The sequence below is a fragment of the Phocoena sinus genome, chromosome 3 (assembly GCF_008692025.1).
Source record: "Phocoena sinus isolate mPhoSin1 chromosome 3, mPhoSin1.pri, whole genome shotgun sequence".
In the NCBI taxonomy this organism is placed as follows: domain Eukaryota; kingdom Metazoa; phylum Chordata; class Mammalia; order Artiodactyla; family Phocoenidae; genus Phocoena; species Phocoena sinus.
The window spans coordinates 56,884,936-56,910,251 of record NC_045765.1 but is presented as its reverse complement, the minus strand read 5'-3'; the positions used below and the strand labels follow the sequence as shown (position 1 = coordinate 56,910,251).

Here is a 25,316-nt window from a genome sequence, read left to right as displayed (position 1 = left end):
CACAGACGCTCCGCGGCATGTGGGATCCCCCCGGACCAGGACACAAACCTGTGCCCCCCGCATTGGCAGGCGGACTCCCAACCACTGCACCACCAGGGAAGCCCTGCACATAATCTTTTATTAGCATTATAACTATAATTTTGTTGTGTGTGGGCACATACACAAAACACAGGCACACAACAAGCACAGGTCTTAAACCTGGTGTTTCTCCTAAACTGTTAAAATCTGGCAGCAGTATAGTGGAAAGATCCTGAAAAAAGCTCAACAATGTCAATTTGTGACCCTAGCCTTCTACTCTATGACTTCAGTTCCCCTTCATCTGGCACTTTCTTTATACTGAAAGTAAGATACTCTTCTCCCATCTTTCAGTACTCTAATGGTAGTAGGCAGGAATCCCAAATTTATTTGCCCATAACTCCTTCTCCCTTTGTTCCACAGCACGACCTTTTAACATACCAATGAACCAATGTTCCACAGAATACACTTTAACCCAAATAAAACTCTCCAATTACTCCTAGGACTAATTAAAATTACCGTTTGTCATCAGAATGAAAACTAGAGGTACAAAAAAAACTTCAGTGGATACATACTTCCTATAACAAGCATTTTAGATTATGTACGTTCAGTAGAGGATAGCCAGGTGAAGACTCTGTAAAACATTGTGATTTCAACCTCAAGCTTGAACCTTAAACCTAGGAAAAGGAATTTGAATAAAGCTAATCCAATCAAAATCATTTATAGGAAAGGGGTTGAGGAGGCTGGTATAACATAAAAGTAAAACCAAGAAAAATTGGGGGAACTTCTCTGGTGGTGCAGTGGTTAAGAATCCGCCTGCCAAAGCAGGGGACACGGGTTCGATCCCTAGTCCGGGAAGATCCCACATGCCTCAGAGCAACTAAGCCTGTGTGCCACAACTACTGAGCCTGTGCTCTAGAGCCTGTGAGCCACAACTACTGAGCCCGCGAGCCACAACCACTGAAGCCCAGATGCCTAAAGCCCGTGCTCTGCAACAAGAGAAGCCACCGCAATGAGAAGCCTGTGCACTGCAACGAAGAGTAGCCCCCACTTGCCACAACTAGAGAAAGCCTGCATGTAGCAATGAAGACCCAATGCAGCCAAAAAGAAAGAATGAAAGAAAAACTGGGGAGGGGAGCAACTAGAATTTCTAATCCAGCTCTGTTTGAAGGGAGAAAGACTCCAATATTTCGATCATGAGGTATACTCTGTTGTCAAGATAGGAATGCACATCAGGATTCATCACTGCCTGGACAAAAGTTCACCTAAGACCATCTACCTCTGTAGTCTCCCAGCAAATTTCATCTGATAAATGATCTTGGCTGCCAAGTGCTTTGACCAGGACTGCCCTAGGCATAGGCTATACTAAGTAATCGTTCTTCATAAAAATGCATTCAATTAGTCCTCATAACCATATTGTGTTAGTACTTTAATGGACATAATCGCAGTCACATGGCTGTTGAAGGAACTCAGCGGCAGAATGCATATAATATAACCAGTCAGGAACGGCATAAGCTAAGAATTTAATACATACAACTACTAAGATACAAGGCCAAGATTGAAACTCTGGTATATTTTGTGCTCTTAACACACTCATCTTGTTAACTGCCTCCAATACAAGTGAACAGACCACATTCTAGTTTTTTTAGTTTTATTATTTCGACTCAAGCACTTCTGTTGTGCTGATAAAAACATGCTTCTATAACTACAAACCTGGAGAGTAAACTGAGGCCAGCAGACTACCTAGACATCTTTAGGCCACTATTGTAATTATTTTATTTCAGGTATTCTAAAGGCTAGTCTGGGCAAAAACCATAGCTCAAGATTACTTTGATATCTTCTGGAAGACACCTCTCAACACGTTTTTCTTTCAGTCTTTTCAGAATAAGTTCAAGTGTTGCTTCCTTAGATGGCTTCTTCTCCTTCTGAATGACCCGGGATTCATCTTCATTCTCTTCATCTTCATGGTCTAGAGAAGAGCCAAAGCTTTTTGGAAGAGTGTTACTACGTGGACGTGTCTGAGGTACAAACTCTCCATCAGAGGTTTTGTGTTTTGCATCTACATTTCAGAACCAAGAGGGTAGATCAGTAATACTGATTTTAGCTAAAATGAAGCTAGGTCAAAAAAGGTGCAAGAGATGCAAAAGCAAAGTATACATCAACAACACACAGGCTCAGATATTTCAAAGTCACATGAAATATTTAAATTATATATATACACTGAGAGAACTATATGGTTTTTCTTTCAACCAATATTCATAGAAAGCCGACTAAAGTGATGCTCTGATGAGCATACAGTAGTAAACAAACAAACATGGTCTCTGTTGTCATGGAGCATGTATTCAGGAAGTAAAAAAACAAAAACTAAGTAATCAGATTAATAAACAAAATAATTTCAATGACTGCTAAGTGCTATAAAGAATATAAAGTAGAATGATGTCACAATGTTAAAGAAGTGTGCTTTTTGGAAGAGCAACTCCTTCGGATGGAATTGACAAAGAAGGCCTTTCTGAGATGGTAACGTCCTAGTTGAACATGGATTTAAAAGGAGCTAACCTAGCATAGAAGATTTAGGGGAAGAACATTTCTCCCCAGTTGAGGCAATAGCCAGGGCAAGGTCCCTAAATCATGACATATTTAAGGAACAGAAAATGAGGAAAAGTGATAAAATGGGCAAAGGGCAGAGTATAAAGAGCCTTGAAAGCCTGGGTAAGGGGTTTGGACTTTATTCTAAGTGGAAAGGGAAGCCCACTGAAGAACTATGAACAAGATAGTAACATAGTTTTTATAAAAGATAATTTTGGCTGCTATGCAGAGAAGGCACTGTAGGACAGTAAGAGTAGAAGAAAATTGGGAAATTAGTTAGGAGGCTAATAATTTAACGACACTCCTTAGTAATACATTCAAGGTAGTGATTCTCACTGATGGTTGGAAACTGGTGTTACACGAGGAAATTTTTGACAGAATTTTAAGGGAAAATTCTAAAGAAGTAGGAGAACTTATTTAACCACAAGAATGTAAATAAACTCAATGACAATAGGGACCCTGTTTGTCTTGTTCACTGCTACAACCTCAGATGTCTTCAAGTACTTGGTATTTACAGACACTAAAATTTCTGTTGAATAAATTCAAATGAATAAACCAAAATGTGATGCTCCAGATTACAAACCCACACTTGGTACAGATAATTTGTTAGGTATTAACAATTATTAAAAAGCATGTTCACTGAACACCCACAAAGGAAATATACCTTAGCAGGTGCTATACTGGACTGACACCCAGTAACACACGACCTAGTTTTTGATTCAAGACAACTTACAATTTAGTCTTTGTAGTATAAAAGGCTGATGATTATTCTTAGCCTTGGATGAAATACCCACCAAAAATTCTTAATACCTACCCAAACCCAAAACTGCTTAATATTTGAAATATGTTTCATATAAACTTCATAATACAATACCACCTGTGAATATATAATCTAGGGTACCCTTCAAAAGACTATTACTAATAAAAACACATGAAAGACATTTGGAAGAATGTAATATAGTATTGCAACTTTGACCATAACTACTAAAAGAACAAGAGAACTTTTATTTTGCCAGATAGTGGCCAAGATTTAAAATTATCAAAAATTATAACTATAATTCTCAGATATTATTATAAAGAATATTTTAAAATGCAATTATATTAGAAAAATGGCACATTTTATACCTTTGATTTGCTTTCGCAGTTTGGTGAGCTCTGTCATCCATTTTAATACCTTTGGATTGGCTGCTATATCACTGTAGGAGGGCTGAAAAATTAAGAAAACAGAATCACTGATTAGGCACTCATCAACCCCCTACCTGCGCTAAGTCCCTCGCTGATAATTGCCTTTGCCCAAAGGAGCTGCCTGGCCCAAGGTTACAACCCCTCCTCCAGAGCAGCCAGCATCCATGACTGGTTATGTGGGATTAAAAAGGCCTGGCGCCCTCATCTCAATTCAGGTCAATCCTGAGCAGCTATCCTAACTTGAGACCCCGTGGAACCTCCTCTACTAAACCATGCTGGCCTCACTCCTTACAGCTGCGATTCTCCCTAAACACTCTCTTGGAAATCACATGCACTGAAATCTCTGTCTCAGAATGTTTCCCAGATGATCCAACCTAAAACAACTCTACCACTATAAATCTACTCATAGATAGACGCTGTTCTTTCATAAAGATAGTATTTTAAGAGATTTGTTAACACCTCAATAAAATTAAGATATGAACTTCTAAAAAAAGAAAGAGAATCCATTTAAACCTTTGTGGATAGGCAATGGTTTTTGTTTTTTGTTTTTTTTGCCATGCTGCACGGCATGCAGGATCTTAGTTCCCCAACCAGGGATTGAACCCATGCCCCCTGCAGTGGAAGCGTGGAGTCTTAACAACTGGACCGCCAGGAAGTCCCAATGGTTATTTTAATTTATGCCCAGATAGTATTTTATAGTTCTCATGGCAGAGATTTCACTCAATCCTCATTTCATCTTACTTTAAGTAGACAGGGCAAGATACTAAGTAAAGCTCTCTTGGAGGAGGGCCTATCAACTGGCAGAAGCCAGATTTGAATATGGGTCTTCCGACTCCAAGTATAGGGCTTTTTCCACTTCACATGTTCTAATTATTAAATATCTCATCCCTCCACCCCCACATCCCCTGGCTACCTGTGGTTTTTGAGAGAGCACAGCATTAACGTGATTTGTCAATGTAAAGTATTTGCTTTAAGAATTCTACAAGTTGTTTTCCAATAGAAATATAAAAATGCAATGGTGCAATGGCAAGAATACTGGTCTGGAATCAGAAGGCTAAGGACCTATATAATCTCAGATCTACATGATCACTATTTCTCTGGGCATCTTAGATTCGTTCTCTCTCCCAGGAAAGAGATGGAGGACTTTCTTGGAGAGCATTAGTCTCCAAGTTCCAACAGATCTACCTCACAGTGGACAATGCTACAAACTTACCTTGCTATTTCTTTCCCTTTCAAACTGTTCCTCAAATTGTCTGATTTTTTTCTGAAGTTTCTTGACTAAGTGATATGGAGTTCTGTCTTCTCTTTTTTCATCTTTTGAACTAAAAGATGATCTTCGAGTCCTGAATTAAAACAAGAGGCAAATACCGTTAGTTAAATATTTAAGTTATCGACACCATCTCTCTTATTATCCTGATAAAACATGATACTATTACCAAGAAGTATATTTTTAAAGTGAAATTAAGTCCCTAACACTAAAGGACAGGTAGTAAAAAGAAACAAACTATGTTAGAGACCACAAAATTAGCTAACACAAGTAGCGATGAAAACAATTGGGAATCATTCAAAAGTTGTTTGGGCAAAGGCAGAAGAGAAACAAAGACATCTAGCAGCTCAGAGCTCTTTTGGTGTTCAAACTGCAAAGGAAAGGTTCTAACTTTCAGGATCAATTTTAAGTTTTGATGATAAAAACATCTAGGATTGGTGAGCTCCACTTGCAGCTTCCCTTCCAGAGTTCTATATTTCAGTCACAAGTGAATAAAAACACCATGGAAAGATGTCTTATTGGACAGCAAACCCCCAAAATACCTCAGTGAACTCAGAATTTAGGGGCAGCCAAAATAAAAAATTACAAAAGCATGCTTCATGAAATAGGGGAGAAAGCTCTCAACTGCAGGTCTGGAGGATTAAAATCTCTCAAAGGACCTGGGTATGTGATAGGATTCACCTCCCATAAGAACATAAAAGTCATATACCTAGCAAAAGAAAGTGCTTTCGATGAGGAATCCAATGTTTCTGGATCATGTAGGAAACGCTGGCTTTGCCCAAAATCTAAACTCCGGTGTGATAATACTGGAGGACAGTCCTCTTCCAGAGGATGATGATTCATTCTTCCAGCTTGTGGAGAGAGTTGAGCTTCTCCAGACTCAGAGTCTTCCTGCCAAGACTTAAAAGCAGGAAATGGCTCTGCAAAACAAACACAAAGAATAGTACCATGGGTCTCTTGGTTCCACATGGAAAAAAAGTCACGCAATATCAGCTATATGTTCTTTAAACCTTTATCATTATGTAGTGGTTCATATAATAATTATGGGTTACTAGGGTCTTCATAAAGCCTACTATAGTTTAAAATTGTCTGAGCTTCATTTTTCAGCTCAGAGTTCTAATTTCACATAAGGAGTTACACTTTAAATTTCTGAACCCAGTCACAAAGTAAGAAGGGACACTGTCAAGCTCTTTAAAATTAAAATGTTATTTTTCAAGTAGGGAAAAGTCTTCTTTTAGAAACAGTAAACACTTAACAGTCATCAGTTAGGAATTTAACTTAGCCAAATGCTGCCAGGTGAATAAATCATCCCTCACTGTAAAATTACTGTGTTAAGAACTGGAAGCTATTCCTCATGCTATTCAGAACACTTACCCAATGGAGTTCTTGGACTCCAAAAGAATTCTAACCTTCCCAAACAAAAGCAGCTAACTCACCTGACAGTACCTGGCCTCTAACATTAAACTGTGGTGGTTATTTTCTGCTACAGGATTCCTGTGTATAATACATATTTTAATAATTAAACACCCCAAAGTATGACCAAGACAAAATTTAAAAGCACTACTCCCTCTTAAGCACATCTATTTTATTGGAGTTATCCTGTATGTTCTCAAATGAAGCCATGTTAAGATATTTGATGTCTTTGCACAAATAAGGTTTGATTACATACAGAACACATATAGATAAACACACAATCCACAAATATACTCCAAATACAAAATTATCTTCAAGTATCACTGGATTCAGGGTGGGGATTGGGACTTTTCCATCTACACGTTAACTTTATAACTACAGCGTAAAACTTTGATACTGTGGCTTTTAATAGCAAAAATTAGTTAAGTATTTCTGGATGCAAAAATGGCTTGACAGTGTCAGAAATCAAGAATGATGTTTTCTTTTTCTTCACACAATACCTACGCATTGCTACTAATTTAGTTTAACTTTATGCATTAGCAATTTAAAGCATTACTTTTTTTCAGGGTAATAACATAATTAATTTAGTTTTTAAAGCCCAGATCAATCTGATAACTAAAAATTGAGTACTAAGCGTGCAATCCCATAATAAACCCAGCAATAAAGTGATTTTCAAAACAACCCTTGTACCTGCTTCCCAGAAAATAAGTAACTGGTAATAAACATTTTATGAGAAATCTCCTGTTTTAAGAAAAGAAGGAACTAACAAAAACAATATTTTCTGGGTATCATCTTTAACCCAGAATAGTTTTCCTAATATATGGGGACAGCAGGAGAAGGGCTAATAAAAAGGCAAACAAAGTGAACCATAAAAAGGCAAAAAGCTAAACTATGGCGAACCATACTTACCCTCCCCATCTCTCTGCAGATGCATTGTTTTGAAATCAATGAGGGGAAAAGTGATAGGGCATGACGCTAATAAAATGGAAAAAATGGCAAAAAATACTAAAGTGAACACACAGCACAGTCAGAACAAACCATACACATAACTAACACAAAGCCAAAGATACCAAAAACATTTCCCTAAAACCAGTTAGGCATTCTGCTCAAAAACTTTATTCAAAGAAATTACTACTAACCAAACTTTAAAAACAAACACAAACATACATTTCTGTTTCAGCAAGCAAGGCAAAAAAAAAAAAAAAAAAAATCAAAGTAGTGCTGTTCTATTAAAACTCAAACATAAAACTAAAGAAATGGAAACTTAATCAGGTACTGTTGAAACTTTTCAGTATAAATGATTTGACAGAAAAATATTTCCTTTAGTTTGCTCTTTGAAAAGATCCTACTGTATTTCATTCAAGAGTCAGCAGGAAAGAATCTGAAGTAAAGATGTTGTCTCCTTCCATTAAAAACCAAGATCTTTGGATGGCTGCTACAAATGCATACTGGTGGCAGACATGTGCTACCTGCTTGCTAACTGCATTCTGCTGACTACCATTTGAACAATACAAAAAAACAAAACCCACATACTTAGGAAGAGTGAGGTGGTCCTCCATTTGAAGTCACCCTACTTCTCTATTAAGAGTCATTTCAAATGGGGTATGTCTCTGATTCCAAGGTATGTAGGGTCTAAAGTAATTTGGTCTCTTAAGGAAGACTATTATTTAGAATATCTTGACTCCCAGTTGTAGAAAATCAGTCTCTGTATTATGGGGCACAGTTGGAAAGAACAACATGGTCTGCTAATAGCTACTCTCCCAAGCACATGCAGAGTTCATGACTGAGAAGTTTACTCAGATGTCTACTGCTCTTGGCTCTCTGAAAGTCACTGACCCGACCCTTACTCCTGGAAGAGCCAGAAGGAGGTCTACGAGGACTTCTCACAGCCAGGTAGCTAACAGGGCAGTTCAGACACTGAAAATCAGGGATCAGGAGTACATAGTGACCTACTTTCCCTACCACCACAAGTTGTAAAGGATGGATTCTGACAAAGCAACAAAAGAGAGCCTACCATCAGGGTCTCTTTGGGGAAGCCTCCAGAAAGCTGAAGCTGGACAGAGAATGTCCTATCTCCTCAGACAATGGAAAACAAACGGTCTTCTATGCTTAAAACTTAAGATCAGAACCCTTAGGACAAAGATTGTAAAGGGCTATTTATCTGCATCCTCCAAAAAGAAGCAGGATTAAATCCTCTGTCAGAATCCCAGCTTTATCTTTTACAGACTCTTCCTACTACAGCTCAAGGGATGCTCTATTGACCACCACTCCTTTTCAGTGACCATGCCAGGATAAATAACTAAAATGGACATCTGATCTTCACTGCCACCAGAATGCTAACATATCCCTAACTCTGGGGAGCATCTTCATAAATTCCAAACATCCTGAATAACCCAGAACAAAGTAAATGGAAGACAACTTCCTGATTTAGTCTAAGTTAAGACACATAATATGCCATTAGGCATGCCAAACACCTAGACCAAAAAAGGGGTAGGAGGGGGAGGAGGAAAGACAGCAATAAAGATTGGCACAATGATTTGTTTGGGGCTTTTAGAAAATTGGCTATACCTTAAAAATAAACAAATAAAAATGCTCCTACTGTGATCAGGTACATAGACTTGAGGTGGCAAAAGGAGTCCGTGGTATTGGCATTGCAATTCGTCTTGTTATTGCTACTGTATGTCACTGGCTAACTTGCCAAAGGTGAGATTACCAAGGGATCTTCATCCAAGTGAACAAATATACAACTTTAAGATTTCTGAGTGGTCTCCTTGTCTCTTTACATAGGAAGGTGTATGATCCAGAGGCCTCCTGGATCCAAATTTGCTTCTTACTTCCACTCCCAACCGCAACATTTTATTTGAAAGTTTACAAACACACAGCAAAGTTGAGAGAATTTTAAAGTGGACATCTATATACCAATCACCTAGATTCTACCATTAACATTTTACTATACTTGCTTTATAACATTCCCATTCCATTATTTATTATTTTCTTCATGGATTTCAAAGTAAACTGTAGATACCTGTATACTTCCCCATAAATACTTCTGCATGCAAATCATTCACTGAAGTTCAGTATTTATTTATACTTTTTGCTTCTTTTGATTAAAAAAAAACTTACATACAATGAAACGCAAGTCTTAAGTATATATCTGCTGAGTTTTGACAAATACATATACCCATGTGGCTTGCCTTTTTAAATTAAAACTAAAATTTCTCTCCTTTGTCAAATTTGTTAGGACCCTGCTCCCATACCTTCATAACCTAATACCGAGATACAGGGATACAGTACAATATGTGCTTACAAATAACCTTGAAGATAATTTCTTTTTAAATGTATTCCTGATGATTATAAAGAAAAGGTAGCTATATATAAGCCCTCTGTTTAAAGTGGTAAGATCCCCAAGCCCTAACATACCAGACTTTCAAAAACTGGGAGACAGCACCTGGTTTAACAATTAACAAAATCCTATCCTTGATTTTATTTTTTTCATCAGTTTTAACATCCATCTTCAGAGCTAACGGATAAAATAAGAACTTCTAGTTCAAATGAGATAGTTGCCCCATAATTTCATAAGTGCATTTGAGTAAAAATAGTCACTCACTCTTACATGAATCAAATAAAAATGAATAAGGTTGCTAAGAAAAGGGCAGTAATCTCATTTACTGCCTTGGGTAATTTCAGTTACAAATAACATTATCAGGAAAATAATGTGTGTGGGTAAAATTACCTTCCCATTTATCACCGTCAGAAACATTCTTCAGATCTAAATGTGGAATTTGGACACATGCTGCCTCCCCTTGAACACCAACACTTTGACCTCCTGGCACTTCTGATTCAGTGTTGGCATTCAAATCACATATCTTGCTACTAGAATCCTGTATTTTAAAATAAAGAATACATTTCACAACAAAGAAGATTTTCACACCCAGCTTAAAGACAACCAGCATATATCCTTGTGTAGTCTTCATTAGTTTACTGTGCCTACAGTTAACTGTCCCACTCCCACCATTCAAACTATTTTCAAATACAAATGTGCAGTTTTATAATACATCTTACTGGAACACAAAGTTTGGATCCCAAATTGAGAAAACTGTTTTCATAACTAAGTTTCTTGTAACCAAAAGTGGCAAATAACACAAAAACAAACAAAAAAACTAAAGTGGCAAATCAAGTTGCTGCTTAACTGTAAAACATTTGGTAAGAGTATTTACATTTCAACCTATTAAACCCAAGAGTTAAAGGTCAGATACAATAACTGGTAGATTAAACCTAGTCGAACTTTTAAGAACCATAAGAGAAAAATAATTCTTACCAGAATGAAGTGTGACAACTTATCACTGTCAAATGACAAACATTCTTTCCTAAAAATCAAGTGAAGTTATTAGTCTTTTAAGAATAAATTGGTTCCTATCATTGCATATTTCTTACCTAGATTCCTCTCTTCCTCATACAGTTAGGATTTACAGGGTGAGAGCATAAAACAACAACTGGACATATGCCCATTCTTTGGAGCCTTATTATCTGAAAATCACACACTACTGAAAAGATCCACAGAATCAGTTCAGGTGTAGAAAAATTAAGTAACATTTAACACCCCTTTACACAGCCACTGCCCCAAAAGAGAAACACTTTAAAAGGAAAAATATAATCCACAATAAATAAAAGCCAAAAGAACTGAATGTATAATGGAAAAGATTTTATAAAAATAAATATTAGTTTTAACCAAATAACTTTATTCTCTCCCACTCTGGGACATTTTTTTCCTTTTTAAAGATTTCTTAAAGGTATAGCTATATACCTATATATATATATTTTTTTTTTTTTTTTTTTTTTGCGGTACGCGGGCCTCTCACTGTTGTGGCCTCTCCCATTGCGGAACACAGGCTCCGGGCACGCAGGCCTAGCGGCCATGGCTCACGGGCCTAGCCGCTCCGCGGCATGTGGGATCTTCCCGGACCGGGGCATGAACCCGTGTCCCCTGCATCGGCAGGCAGACTCTCACCCACTGCGCCACCAGGGAAGCCCTATGTACCTATATTTTAAATCTGATGGTATTCTATTACAATCAAAACAAGGTTACTACTTCTAAACCTCTCCTTCCTAAAAACATAATGGTAACATGTAAAAAGGAAATTTATAAAATCTCAATTCACTTCTTATTCCCCCATAAAAACTAACTCCCATCTAGAACAAGTGTTAAAGCAAGCTGTCACAAATGATCTCTACCTATTTGACCAGTCAACACAGTATCTAGTATCACAGTAGGTTATCAATATGCCGACTGTGGGAAAGTTCTCCTCCCCAAAGACACTGTGGCAATTTACAAAGATACTCACTGGTGCTGCTCCTACCCTGCCATAAAAGAGTGTGCATAAAAGAATTGCAAGAAGACAGGTCTTGATCTAAATATGGATTCTTGCTGAGCATGAGAAACAAACTAAATTCCCTGGGAAGCAAAAGCCCTCTTTTGCTTAGAGTGGGAGCAAATGGGGGGATGAGCTAAATTCTACCCTAACAGACTAAAAGACCTAATCACCTAAATTTGAGAAACATTGAGTGTTAAACATGCAAAATGTAATCCACTTAACCAAGAAAATCTTTGGGTCTAAAAACAAGTTTGCTAACCTATACATAAGTTGAAGGGGAAAGAGCTTTCTTGAAAAAGATTGAGTCCTCACTAAATGAATCCTTATTGTTCTACCAAATCCAGATGTCATCATTCTGGGGATGCCTGTTAATGCTGTTAATCTTTTATCTTCAGCCCATAGCTCCAATATTCCCTGGGCTGGAAGAAGATCATTCCTGCCTCCTGAAAGGAAGCACAAGGAACTGCTGTAAGCAGGAAATCTGTGGACCTTCAGAGTATGGGGACGCTCCAGAGACATGGCTCCAAAGAATTTACGTGCCCTCAGAGAACAGGTTTCCTACCCACAATTAAGAGAGACAATGGCATTAATGCAAGTTTACCCCTGCCAACAGGCTATCACCAAATTAGTAATGCTGTATGGGACTTCTCAGTATTTACAATCTAGTCTCCAACTTCATTACTAATGTGTTTTTAGAATATCAAATCATCATTCTGAAGAAAATTATAACACACTTCTTAGCAATGTCTTAAAGAATCATAAAAAGAGTAACGACACCCAAAACCTACTTTAAAACATTCTAGAAAGCTTCTGCTTAAAGGGACTTTATCTATCGAGTAACTATGGGGACTACATATGGCTGAAATACTCATTGCCTCAGGGATCCCCCTTCCATTACTGCTGGCCAAGGACATAAACAAGCACCAACTGCATAGGACTGTACTGGGACACATGGAGGAGTAGTTAGAAGGGGAACAAAAACATCCCTACATATTTGTTGATGCAACTATGTTACAAACTTTCAGTTAGCTATCCATAGTTCCAAGACTATGAATTAACTCACTGAAATGTATTCAAAATATCAATAAACTCCCAAATTGTTCTACAAATCAGCTGAAAGTTTTAAGTGTCTCCAAGAAGGCTGTGTTCTTCCTTCTGAACGTTTTCCAAGTTATAACTAATGTCTGTCTGAACCTGCATCTACTTTCAATATTTACGGACATTTAATATGCTTTATACTTACCATCAAAACAAAACATTTGGTTTTTTAGATCATCTAAAATGTATGTTATAATGGATAGCTTCATCTAAAACATTCACCCCAGAATCTGTAAAGAACTCCAATTCTCAAAATGAATAATTAATTAGCAACAACAAGAGAAAATGCTTACCTCTCAAGACAGCCATCTTCACCATCACCATGGTCACTGCATGGCTCTAACAGTATGCCTACAGTCTGACCAAAAGAACACACCACTGTATTAATGGAGTTCCCATCACTTACATATGAGACGAAGTTTCCGATCTAAATTAGGATATTAGATTATAAGTTAGTCAAATGCCCCTCTTTAACTACTACTTATAATAGTCTATAGATGTTAGCATCTCTTTTTACAGAGAGTAATTTATCTTCCTCAAAACCTGAGTCTCATGTGTGTTTGCGTGTGTGTGTATAAAATGAGGACCCTGCATTTCTTGCTACCCCAGTGGGCAATAGGTACTGCTACTACTATCACATTCTTTTTCCTTCCTTAGAATTCTCTCCTCTGAAAATGATGGTCTGCTACTTCTCTTTCTCCTCAGCCATGAACATACAGGTTGGTTAACTTCCTAGCAGGTAACAGAGGAGTCATGTAGTTCACCAGATCCCTTTATTACATATAATTGAAATAACACCTCTGAACCTCAGAAACACATGAGAAGGCTCCTGCATTTTCCAATGGGTTTAATGACATCATCCCATGCTTATTCCTCCCTTAAAATAAATACCTCCCAAGTCTAATACAAATGTCTTGTGCATTACTTCAAACTATGTAAACTTTTTAGTGTCTTTGATGATCACCTCTGAAATCAACAAAAGCTTTGATCTTCTTAGATTCTTCTTAAGAAACTACCGCTTGTGCAGTTTTGTTTAATATGAAAGACATTCTGTAAGGAGCTATTAAAATACTTCTCTCTTTTCCAACTAGATATCTCTGTGAAGCTAAACTGGCCTCATGCACTAGAAACAAAAGAACCTATAGAACAGAGACAATGCAGAAGCAGGTATGAGAATCCAGCTGACTTCTGTTAAGTCAGACAGACATTAACCAGATTTTTAGATATGTATAACAATGCTGTGCCTCAAATTAACTATTTTTAAAAATAGCTGCTTTTGAGCAGAAGTAAGAACTACAATCTTGCAGCCTGTGGAACAAAAACCACATTCACAGAAAGATAGACAAGATGAAAAGGCAGAGGGCTACGTACCAGATGAAGGAACAAGATAAAACCCCAGAAAAACAACTAAATGAAGTGGAGATAGGCAACCTTCGAGAAAAAGAATTCAGAATAATGATAGTGAAGATGATCCAGGACCCTGGAAAAAGAATGGAGGCAAAGATCGAGAAGATGCAAGAAATGTTTAACAAAGACTTAGAAAAATTAAAGAACAAACAAACAGAGATGAACAATACAATAACTGCAATGAAAAATACACTAGAAGGAATCAATAGCAGAATAACTCAGGCAGAAGAACAGATAAGTGACCTGGAAGACAGAATGGTGGAATTCACTGCTGCGGAACAGAATAAAGAAAAAAGAATGAAAAGAAATGAAGACAGCCTAAGAGACCTCTGGGACAACATTAAATGCAACAACATTCACATTATAGGGGTCCCAGAAAGAAAAGAGAGAGAGAAGGACCCAGAAAATATTTGAAGAGATTATAGTTGAAAACTTCCGTAACATGGGAAAGGAAATAGCCACCCAAGTCCAGGAAGCGCAGAGAGTTCCATACAGGATAAACCCAAGGAGAAACATGCCAAGAAACATAGTAATCAAATTGGCAAAAATTAAAGACAAAGAAAAATTATTGAAAGCAGCAAGGGAAAAACGACAAATAACATACAAGGGAACACCCATAAGGCTAACAGCTGATTTCTCAGCAGGAACTCTACAAGCGAGAAGGAAGTTGCATGATATACTTAAAGTGATGAAAGGGAAGAACCTACAACCAAGATTACTCTACCCGGCAAGGATCTCATTCAGATTCGATGGAGAAATCAAAAGCTTTACAGACAAGCAAAAGCTAAGAGAATTCAGCACCACCAAACCAGCTCTACAACAAATGCTAAAGGAACTTCTCTAAGTGGGAAACACAAGAGGAGAAAAGGACCTACAGAAACAAATCCAAAGCAATTAAGAAAATGGTCATAGGAATATACATATCGATAATTACGTTAAATGTGAATGGATTAAATGCTCCAATGAAAACAGGCTTGCTGAATGGATACAAACACAAGACCTGTATATATGCTGTCTACAAGAGACCCACTTCAGACCTAGGGACACATACAGACTGAAAGTGAGCGGATGGAAAAAGATATTTCATGCAAATGGAAATCAAAAGAAAGCTGGAGTAGCAATACACATATCAGATAAAATAGACTTTAAAATAAAGAATGTTACAAGAGACAAGGAAGGACACTACATAATGATCAAGGGATCAATCCAAGAAGAAGATATAACAATTATAAATATATATGCACCCAACATAGGAACACCTCAACACATAAGGCAACTGCTAACAGCTATATAACAGAAAATCAACAGTAACACAATAATAGTGGGGGACTTTAACACCTCACTTACACCAATGGACAGATCATCCAAAATGAAAATAAATAAGGAAACAGAAACTTTAAATGACACAATAGACCAGATAGATTTAATTGATATTTATAGGACATTCCATCCAAAAACGGCAGACTACACTTTCTTCTCAAGTGTGCACGGAATGTTCTCCAGGATAGATCACATCTTGGGTCACAAATCAAGCCTCAGTAAATTTAAGAAAATTGAAATCATATCAAGCATCTTTTCTAACTACATTGCTATGAGACTAGAAATGAATTACAGGGAAAAAAACGTAAAAAACACAAATACATGAAGGCTAAAAATACATTACTAAACAACCAAGAGATTACTGAAGAAATCAAAGAGGAAATCAAAAAATACCTAGAGACAAATGGCAATGAAAACATGACAATCCAAAACCTATGGGATGCAGCAAAAGCAGTTCTAAGAGGGAAGTTTATAGCTATACAAGCCTACCTCAAGAAACAAGAAAAATCTCAAATAAACAATCTAACCTTATACCTAAAGGAAATAGATAAAGAAGAACAAACAAAACCCAAAGTTAGCAGAAGGAAAGAAATCATAAAGATCAGTGCAGAAATAAATGAGACAGAAACAAAGAAAACAATAGCAAACATCAATGAAACTAAAAGCTGGTTCTTTGAGAAGACAAATAAAATTTGTAAACCATTAGCCAGACTCATCAAGAAAAAGAGGGAGGGGCTTCCCTGGTGGTGCAGTGGTTGAGTCCGCCTGCCGATGCAGGGGACATAGCTTGGCTTCATGCCCCGGTCCGGGAAGATCCCACATGTCGCAGAGCGGCTAGACCCATGAGCCACAGCCGCTGAGCCTGCATGTCCGGAGCCTGTGCTCCGCAACGGGAGAGGCCACAACAGTGAGAGGCCCACATACCGCAGAAAAAAAAGAGGGAGAGGACTCAAATCAATAAAGTTAGAAATGAAAAAGGAGAAGTTACAACAGACACCACAGAAATACAAAGTATCCTAAGAGACTACTACAAGCAACTCCATGCCAATAAAAGAGACAACTTGGAAGAAATGGACAAATTCTTAGATAGGTATAACCTTCCACGACTGAACCAGGAAGAAAGAGAAAATATGAACACACCAATCACAAGCAATGAAATTGAAACTGTGATTGAAAATCTTCCAGCAAGGGCTTCCCTGGTGACGCAGTGGTTGAGAGTCCGCCTGCCGATGCAGGGGACACGGGTTCGTGCCCCGGTCTGAGAAGATCCCACACGCCGCAGAGCGGCTAGGCCCATGAGCCATGGCTGCTGAGCCTGTGAATCCGGAGCCTGTGCTCCACAAGGGGAGAGGCCACAACAGTGAGAGGTCCGCGTACCGCAAAAAAAAAAATAAATAAATATATAAATGCTGGAGATGGTGTGGAGAAGAGGGAACCCTCTTGTACTGTTGTTGGGAATGTAAATACAGCCACTATGGAGAACAGCATGGAGGTTCCTTAAAAAACTAAAAATAGAACTACCATATGACCCAGCAATCCCACTATTGGGCATATATCCTGAGAAAACCATAATTCAAAAACACACATGTACCCAAATGTTCACTGCAGCACTCTTTACAATAGCCAGGACATGGAAGCAACCTAAATGTCCAACAACAGATGAATGCATAAAGAAGATGTGGTACATATATACAATGGAATATTACTCAGCCATAAAAAGGAACTAAATTGGGTCATTTGTAGAGATGTGGATGGACCTAGAGTCTGTCATGCAGAGTGAATTAAGTTAGAAAGAGAAAAACAAATATCGTATATTAACACATATATGTGGAATCTAGAGAAATGGTACAGATGAACCTATTGCAGGGCAGGAATAGAGATGCAGATGTAGAGAACAGACTTGTGGTGTGGACACAGGGAGGGAATTGGGAGATTAGGATTGACATATATACACTACCATGTATAAAATAGATAACTAGTGGGAACCTGCTGTATAGCTCAGTGCTCTGTGATGACCTAAATGGGGGGATGGGGGTGGAGAGGTGGGAGGGAGGTCCAAAGTGAAGGAATATATGTATACATATAGCTGATTCACTTCATTGTACATCAGAAACTAACACAACATTGTAAAGCAACTATACTCCAATAAAAAGAAAAAATATATAGATGTAAAAATCCTCAACTAAATATTAGCTAATCAAGCACCTAAAAAACTACTAAAAGAACTATACACAACAACCAAGTAGGATCTATCCCAGGTATGTAAGGCTGGTTCAGCATTTGAAAATCATATAGTGTAAGTTATCATCAACAGGCTGAAAAAGAAAAATCACATGATCTTATCAAGAAATGCAGAAAAAGCATGTGACAAAATCTAACACTCATGATAAAAACTCTTAGTAACTAGGAACAGAGGGTACTTTTTCAACTTGATAATGACTGTCTACAAAAAACCTACACCTAACATCATACTTATTGGTGAGAAACTCTATAAACTTTCTGAGTTCAGGTACAAGGCAAGGATGTTCCCTCTCACCACTCCCTTTCAACACCGTATTAGAAGTCCTTGCTAATACAGTAAGGCAAGAGAAGGGAAAAAAGGTTAGCAGATTGGGAAGGCAGACATAAAACTATCTTTGTTCACATATGACATGATTGTCTATGTAATGTAGAAAATCTGAAAGCATTAACAAAAACAATCTCCTGGAACTAATAAGTGATTATTAGGTCACAGGATACAAGGTTAATAAACAAAAGTCAATTGCTTTTCTATACACCAACTGCATTCTGAAATTAAAACACAATACCATTTACATTAGCACCCAAAAAAGTGAAATATTTGGGTATAACATTTATGTGAGGGGGACTTCCCTGGTGGTACAGTGGTTAAGAATCCACCTGCCAATGCAGGGGACACAGGTTCGAGCCCTGGTCCGGGAAGATCTCACATGCCGCAGAGCAACTAAGCCCATGCACCGCAACTACTCAGCCTGTGCTCCAGAGCCCGTGAGCCACAACTACTGAGTCCATGCACCACAACTACTGAAGCCCACGCACCCTAGAGCCTGAGCACCGCAACTACTGAGCCCACACGCCACAACTACTGAAGCCCGAGCACTCTAGGGCCCACGTGCCACAACTACTGAGCCTGCGCTCTGCAACCACTGAAGCCCATGCGCCTAGAGCCTGTGCTCTGCAACAAGAGAAGCCACTGCAACGAGCAGCCCACGCACCACAACAAAGAGTAGTGCTTGCTCGCTGCAACTAGAGAAAGCCTGCACACAGCAACAAAGACCCAAAGCAGCCAAAAAATTTTTAATTAATTAATTTTTTAAAAAACATGTATATGAGAAAAACTACAGAACTCTGAGGCACTAAATCAAAGAAGAACTAAATAAATACAGAGATATCCCATTTTCATGGATTGAACACTCAATATTGTCGAGATGTCAGTTCCTCCCAATTTGATGTACAGATTCAATGCAATCCCAATCAAAATCCCAGCAAGTTGTTTATGGATATTAACAAACTGCTTCTCATCTTTATGGGGGGAGGTAAAAGACCTAGAACAGCCAACACAATACTGAAGGAGAAGCACAAAGTTGGAGGACTGATACTACCTGACTTCAAGACTTATTATAAAGGAATAGTAGTCAAGACAGTGTGGTACTGATGAAAGAATAGACAAAGAGATCAATGGAACAGAATAGAGGTCCCAGAAATAGACCCCCATAAGTATAGCCAACTGATCTTTTTTTTTTTTTTTTTTGCTGTACGCGGGCCTCTCACTGTTGTGGCCTCTCCCGCTGCGGGGCACAGGCTCCGGATGCGCAGGCTCAGTGGCCATGGCTCACGGGCCCAGCCACTCTGCGGCATGTGGGATCTTCCCGGACCAGGGCACGAACCCGTGTCCCCCGCATCGGCAGGCAGACTCTCAACCACTAAGCCACCAGGGAAGCCCTAGCTAACTGATCTTTGACCAAAAAGCAAAGTCAATATAATGGAGCAATGATAGTCTCTTCAACAAACGGAATTGGAACAAATGGACACCCACCTGCAGAAAAATGGATCTAGGCAGAGATCTTACACCCTTCACAAAAATTAATTCAAAATGGATCATAGACCTAAATGTAAAACACAAACTATAAAACTCCTAGAATATAACACAGGAGAAAACCTAGATGACCTTGGGAATGGTGATGCCTTTTTAGATACACCTCCAAAAACACAATCCATAAAACAAGTAACTGATAAGCTGGACTTCATTAAAATTAAAATCTTCTGCTCTGCAAAATCTGATATCAAGAGAATTAGAAGACAAGCCACAGACTGGAAGAAAATACTTGCAAAAGACACACCTGATAAAGGACTGTTACACAAAAAAGCAAAGGACTCTTAAAACTCAATAATAAGAAACAACCCTTGAGACACAGATGTAGAGAATAAACATATGGACACCAAGGGGGTAAAACGGTGGGTGGTGGGGGGAGTGGGATGAATTGAGAGATTGGGATTGACATATATACACTAATATGTATAAAATGGATGACTAGTAAGAACCTGCTGTATAAAAAAATAAATAAAATTCAAGAATTCAAAAAAAAAAAAAAAAAAAAAAAAAAAAACCCAATTGAAAACTGGGCCAAAGACCTTAAAATACTTCTCAACCAGGGAACTCCCTGGCGGTCCAGAGGTTAGGACTTGGCACTTTCACTGCAGGGGCCGGGGTTCGATCCCTGGTTGGGGAACTAAGATTCCGCAAGCGGCAAGGCACAGCCAAAAGAAAGAAAGAACTAAAACTCAATAACAAGAATACAAAACCCAATTAAAAAAAAAAAAAAAGACTTCTAACCAAAGAAGATACACTTCTTTATACAGGAGATGGCAAAGAAGCATATGAAAAGATGCCCCCACATCATATGTCATCAGGGAAATGCAAATTAAAACAATGAGATACAACTACCTACCTATCAGAATGGCCAAAATCTGGAACACTGACAACACCAAATGCTGGTGAGGTTAGAGAGCATTAGGTACGCTAATACAATGCTGGTATGAATGCAAATTGGTACAGCCATTTCAGAAGACAGTTGGCAGTTTCTTACAAAATTCATACTGTATGATCCATCAATTGCGCTCCTTGGTATTTACCCAAAGTAGTTAAAAACTTAAGTCTACACAAAAACCTGCACACAGATGTTTATACCAGCATTATTCATAACTGCCAAAACTTGGAAGCAACCAAGACGTCCTTCAGTAGGTAAATGGAGAAATAAACTGTGGTACATACAGACAATGGAATACTGTTCAGCACTAAAAAGAAGTGATCTATCAAGCCACAAAAAACACACAGAGGAACCTTAAATGCACATAACTAAGTAAAAGAAGACAATCTGGAGCTACATACTATGTGATTCCAACTATATGACATTCTGGAAAAGGCAAAACTATAAAGACAATAGAAAGATCAGTGGTTGCTGGTGGGATGGGGTATGAACAGGCAGAGCACAGTTAAAAAACCCGGTATATTATATATTTTTCCAAACCCATGAAATGGACAACACCAAGAATGAACCCTAAGGTAAACTAGACTTTGAGTGATTATGGTATGTCAGTGTAAGTTCACTCTTGGTAAGAAATGTACCATTCTGGTGAGTGATGTTGATAATGGGGGAGGCTATGCATATGTGGGGGCAGGGAATACATGGGAAATCTCTGTACCTCCCTCTCAATTTTGTTTGTAAACCTAAAACACCTCTAAAAATAGTCTCTTAAAAAAGAAAAAGAATTCCTGCTTTCTTAAAGTAACTAATACACCAACTTCATTCAGCAAATCTACTGAGTTGCCTACTATCTGCCAGGTGACATTTATTTGTTTGGTCATATATTCCACAAATACTTAATGAATACATACTATGTGTTCCAGATAATGGGGATGTAATAATAAACAAAACAGATGAAAATCTCAGCCCTCATGAAGTGTACAGTCTAATGATGGGAAACAAACTAACAATAGATATGTGCAATGGTGACAGAACTATTAAGGGGTAAGAGGGGCAGACAGTGAAGGACAAAAAGTTCAGAGACTGGATAGAGGCAGGTCAGTGAGAGGGCCTGTTAATACATACAGAGTAATGAGGTTTGGCCTGAGAAGGTAAAATTGAGGAAAAATCTGCGGGATCAGATGAGGAAACAAGCCATAGGCATATCTAGGCAAACAGCAATCCAGACAGCACCTTAAGACTGAATTGTCTCAATCATAACTCTCCATCAGTCCATGTTTCCCTACTGCCTATTGCTATATTTTTATACCTAGATGGCACTGGAAGGTTCTGAGATGAGAACTGACATTATGTAATTTTCATTTTAAAAGGATCACTCTGGCTGCTGCTCAGAACAAACCATAGGGCGGAAAAGATAAGATCAGTTAGGAGGCTGTATTAATCTAAGTGAAATGATTGGACCTGTGTGGTGGCAACGGAAACATTAAAAATGGTCAGATTCTATACAAACTTCGAAGGTACAATCAATAGGTCTTTGTAACGGACTAGATGTGCAGTAAAAGAAATCAAGGACGAACCAAGGCTTTTGGCCTATGCATGTGGAAGGAAAAACTGCTGTTTACTGAGATTTTAAAGGCAAAAGGAAGAACACATGTGTCAACAAGATTACAAGTACAGTTTGGTGCATGTTAAGATGGATATAAAATGTTTATATGATGTTTATGAGATATTAAGATGTTTATAAGATATTCAATGTTGGGTACAACAGCTGGGTATAGGAATCTATAAAGTTCAAGAGAGAGAGCTGGACTAGAGATAGAAACCTGGGAGCCTTTAGCATAGTTGTAATCACATAGTATGTAGTCTTTTCAGATTGGCTTCTTTAACTTAGTAATGTGCATTTAAGGTTCCTCCATGTTTTTTTTGTTGCCTGATAGCTCATTTCCTTTTAGTGCTGAACAGTATTCCACTGTCTGTATGGTATTTAAAACCATTAGACTAAATGAGATTACCAAGGAAGTGAATGAAAATTAGTGACCTGAGAACTGGGCCCTGGGCCATACTAAATTTGAGAACATGAAAAGCAATCAGCAAAGGGATAGAGCAGCCAGTCAAGGAGAAAAAAAAACCCAGAGGAGTGCGATATCCTAAAAGCCAAGTGAAGAAAATGTATCCAGGTAGTAGGCATAATTAATTGAATCAAATTGTGCTCTTAGGTCAAGTAAAATGTGCAAAAGACATAATTAGTGATTTGCAAGAACAGTTTCAGAGGAATGTTAAGGGTAAAGGTTGCCTGGAGGGGATTCAAGCCAGAATGTGAGAAGAGAAATTAAACAGACACAGATAATTCATTCAAGTAATTTTATTATAAAGGAAAGCAGAAAAATGGTGGTGTGGCTAGAGGGGGAAGAAGGATCAAGAGAGGGTTTTTTCCTAAACATGGGAAAAGTAACAGCCAAAATATTCTACACTGATGGGAATGATCCAGTAGACAGGCAGAAACCGATAAACCAGGAAAGAGCAAAGAGATAACAACAGAAGCAATAACCAAGAATAGATGAAAAGAGATTAATCGAATACACCAGTGGAAGTAAGAATATTAATACACAAGTAAAATACAAGTCCAGTAAAAGTAACAACAGCAGCTTAACTTCTGTAAAATGTTTTCCAGCTTATAAAATAACTTTATACTTTTACTTCTTTGGATATTTATAACAATCCTCTAACAGAGGTATTACCTCCCACTTATATAAAGAAAAGCAAAGAACAACTCAGAGATGTTACGTAACTTGGTCAAAGTCACACTGCTATTAGCAGGCAAAGCCAGAATACAAATCTCTATAAATTCCTTATTACAGGTATGTTAGCTTATGATTTAGAATGAAAACATGCTGAAGAAAATTTCCTCATTCATTAAGTATATTATCTTAAAAAGTGTTAACAAGGGACTTCCCTGGTGGTCCAATGGCTAAGACTCCATGCTCCCAATGCAAGGAGCCCGAGTTCAATCCCTGGTCAGGGAACTAGATCCCACATGCCACAACTAAGAGCTCACATGCTGCAACTAAAGATCCGGCATGCCACAATGAAATCCCGTGTACCACAAGTAAGACCTGGCATAGCCAAATAAATAAATATTTTTTAAAAATAAAAAAATAAGAATAAAAAGTGTTAACAAAACTAAACTTTGAAACATGTCTTAGAAAAAGGTTGTTTTGTACATTTATTGAAATTATTTTAAAAACAACGTTACTACTAAAAATTGTGACAGTGAAAATTTACTTTTTAAATGATGTTCATGCGTTTTCCATAATTATGAAAAGATCTCATGTTCTTCAGGAAAAAATATGGGACATACAGGGCTTTTAAAAAGAACAGGATATAGGGCTTCCCTGGTGGCACAGAGGTTGAGAGTCCGCCTGCCGATGCAGGGGACACGGGTTCGTGCCCCAGTCCGGGAAGATCCCACATGCCGTGGAGCGGCTGGGCCCGTGAGCCATGGCCGCTGAGCCTGCGTGTCTGGAGCCTGTGCTCCGCAACGGGAGAGGCCACAGCAGTGAGAGGCCCGCGTACCGCAAAAAAAAAAAAGAACAGGATCTAGGGGAAGATGGCGGAAGGGTAAGACGCGGAGATCACCTTCCTCCCTGCAGATACATCAGAAATACATCTACACGTGGAACAACTCCTACAGAACACCTACTAAACACTGGCAGAAGACCTCAGACCTCCCAAAAGGCAAGAAGCTCCCCATGTACCTGGGTAGGGCAAAAGAAAAAACAGAGACAAAAGAACAGGGACGGAACCTGCACCAGTGGGAGGGAGCCGTGAAGGAGGAAAGGTTTCCACATACTAGAAGCCCTTTCACGGGCGGAGACTGCGGGTGGCGGAGGGGGGAAGCTTTGGAGCCGCGGAGGAGAGCACAGCAACAGGGGTGCAGAGGGCAAAGCGGAGAGATTTCCGCACAGAGGATCGGTGCCGACCAGCACTCACCAGCCCGAGAGGCTTATCTGCTCACCCGCCAGGGCGGGCAGGGCTGGGAGCTGAGGCTCGGGCTTCAGTCAGAGCGCAGGGAGAGGACTGGGGTTGGCGGCGTGAACACAGCCTGCAGGAGGTTAGTGCACCACGGCTAGCCGGGAGGGAGTCTGGGGGAAAAAGTCTGGACCTGCCGAAGAGGCAAGAGACTTTTTCTTCCCTCTTTGTTTCCTGGTGCGCGAGGAGAGTGGATTAAGAGCGCTGCTTAAAGGAGCTCCAGAGACGGGTGCGAGCCGCGGCTAACAGCGCAGACCCCAGAGATGGTCATGAGACGCTAAGGCTGCTGCTGCCACCACCAAGAATCCTGTGTGCGAGCACAGGTCACTCTCCACACCTCCCTTCCAGGGAGACTGTGCAGCCCGCCACTGCCAGGGTCCCGGGATCCAGGGACAACTTCCCCGGGAGAACGCACGGTGCGCCTCAGACTGGTGCAATGTCACGCCGGCCTCTGCCGCCACAGGCTCCCCACCCCCGCACTCCGTACCCCTCCCTCCCCCCAGCCTAAGTGAGCCGGAGCCCCCGAACCAGCAGCTCCTTTAACCCCGTCCTGTCTGAGCGAAGAACAGACACCCTCAGTCGACCTACACGCAGAGGCGGGGCCAAATCCAAAGCTGAACC

At 39.2% G+C, this 25,316-nt stretch overlaps 1 protein-coding gene across 9 annotated transcripts in view; it reads right to left on the bottom strand.

Annotated features, from left to right (window-relative positions):
* The window catches only part of FAM13B (family with sequence similarity 13 member B), a 90,012-nt gene that overhangs the window by 9,066 nt on the left and 55,630 nt on the right, over nt 1-25,316 (bottom strand). For all 9 annotated transcript variants that reach the window (XM_032626857.1, XM_032626859.1, XM_032626860.1 and 6 more), the window contains 7 exons: nt 13,230-13,294; nt 10,785-10,833; nt 10,200-10,347; nt 5,763-5,973; nt 5,000-5,129; nt 3,727-3,808; nt 1,845-2,074 (listed from right to left, as the gene is read on the bottom strand). In XM_032626857.1, coding sequence (XP_032482748.1) covers nt 1,845-2,074; nt 3,727-3,808; nt 5,000-5,129; nt 5,763-5,973; nt 10,200-10,347; nt 10,785-10,833; nt 13,230-13,294 — 915 coding nt within the window. The remainder of the gene's footprint in view (nt 1-1,844; nt 2,075-3,726; nt 3,809-4,999; nt 5,130-5,762; nt 5,974-10,199; nt 10,348-10,784; nt 10,834-13,229; nt 13,295-25,316) is intronic.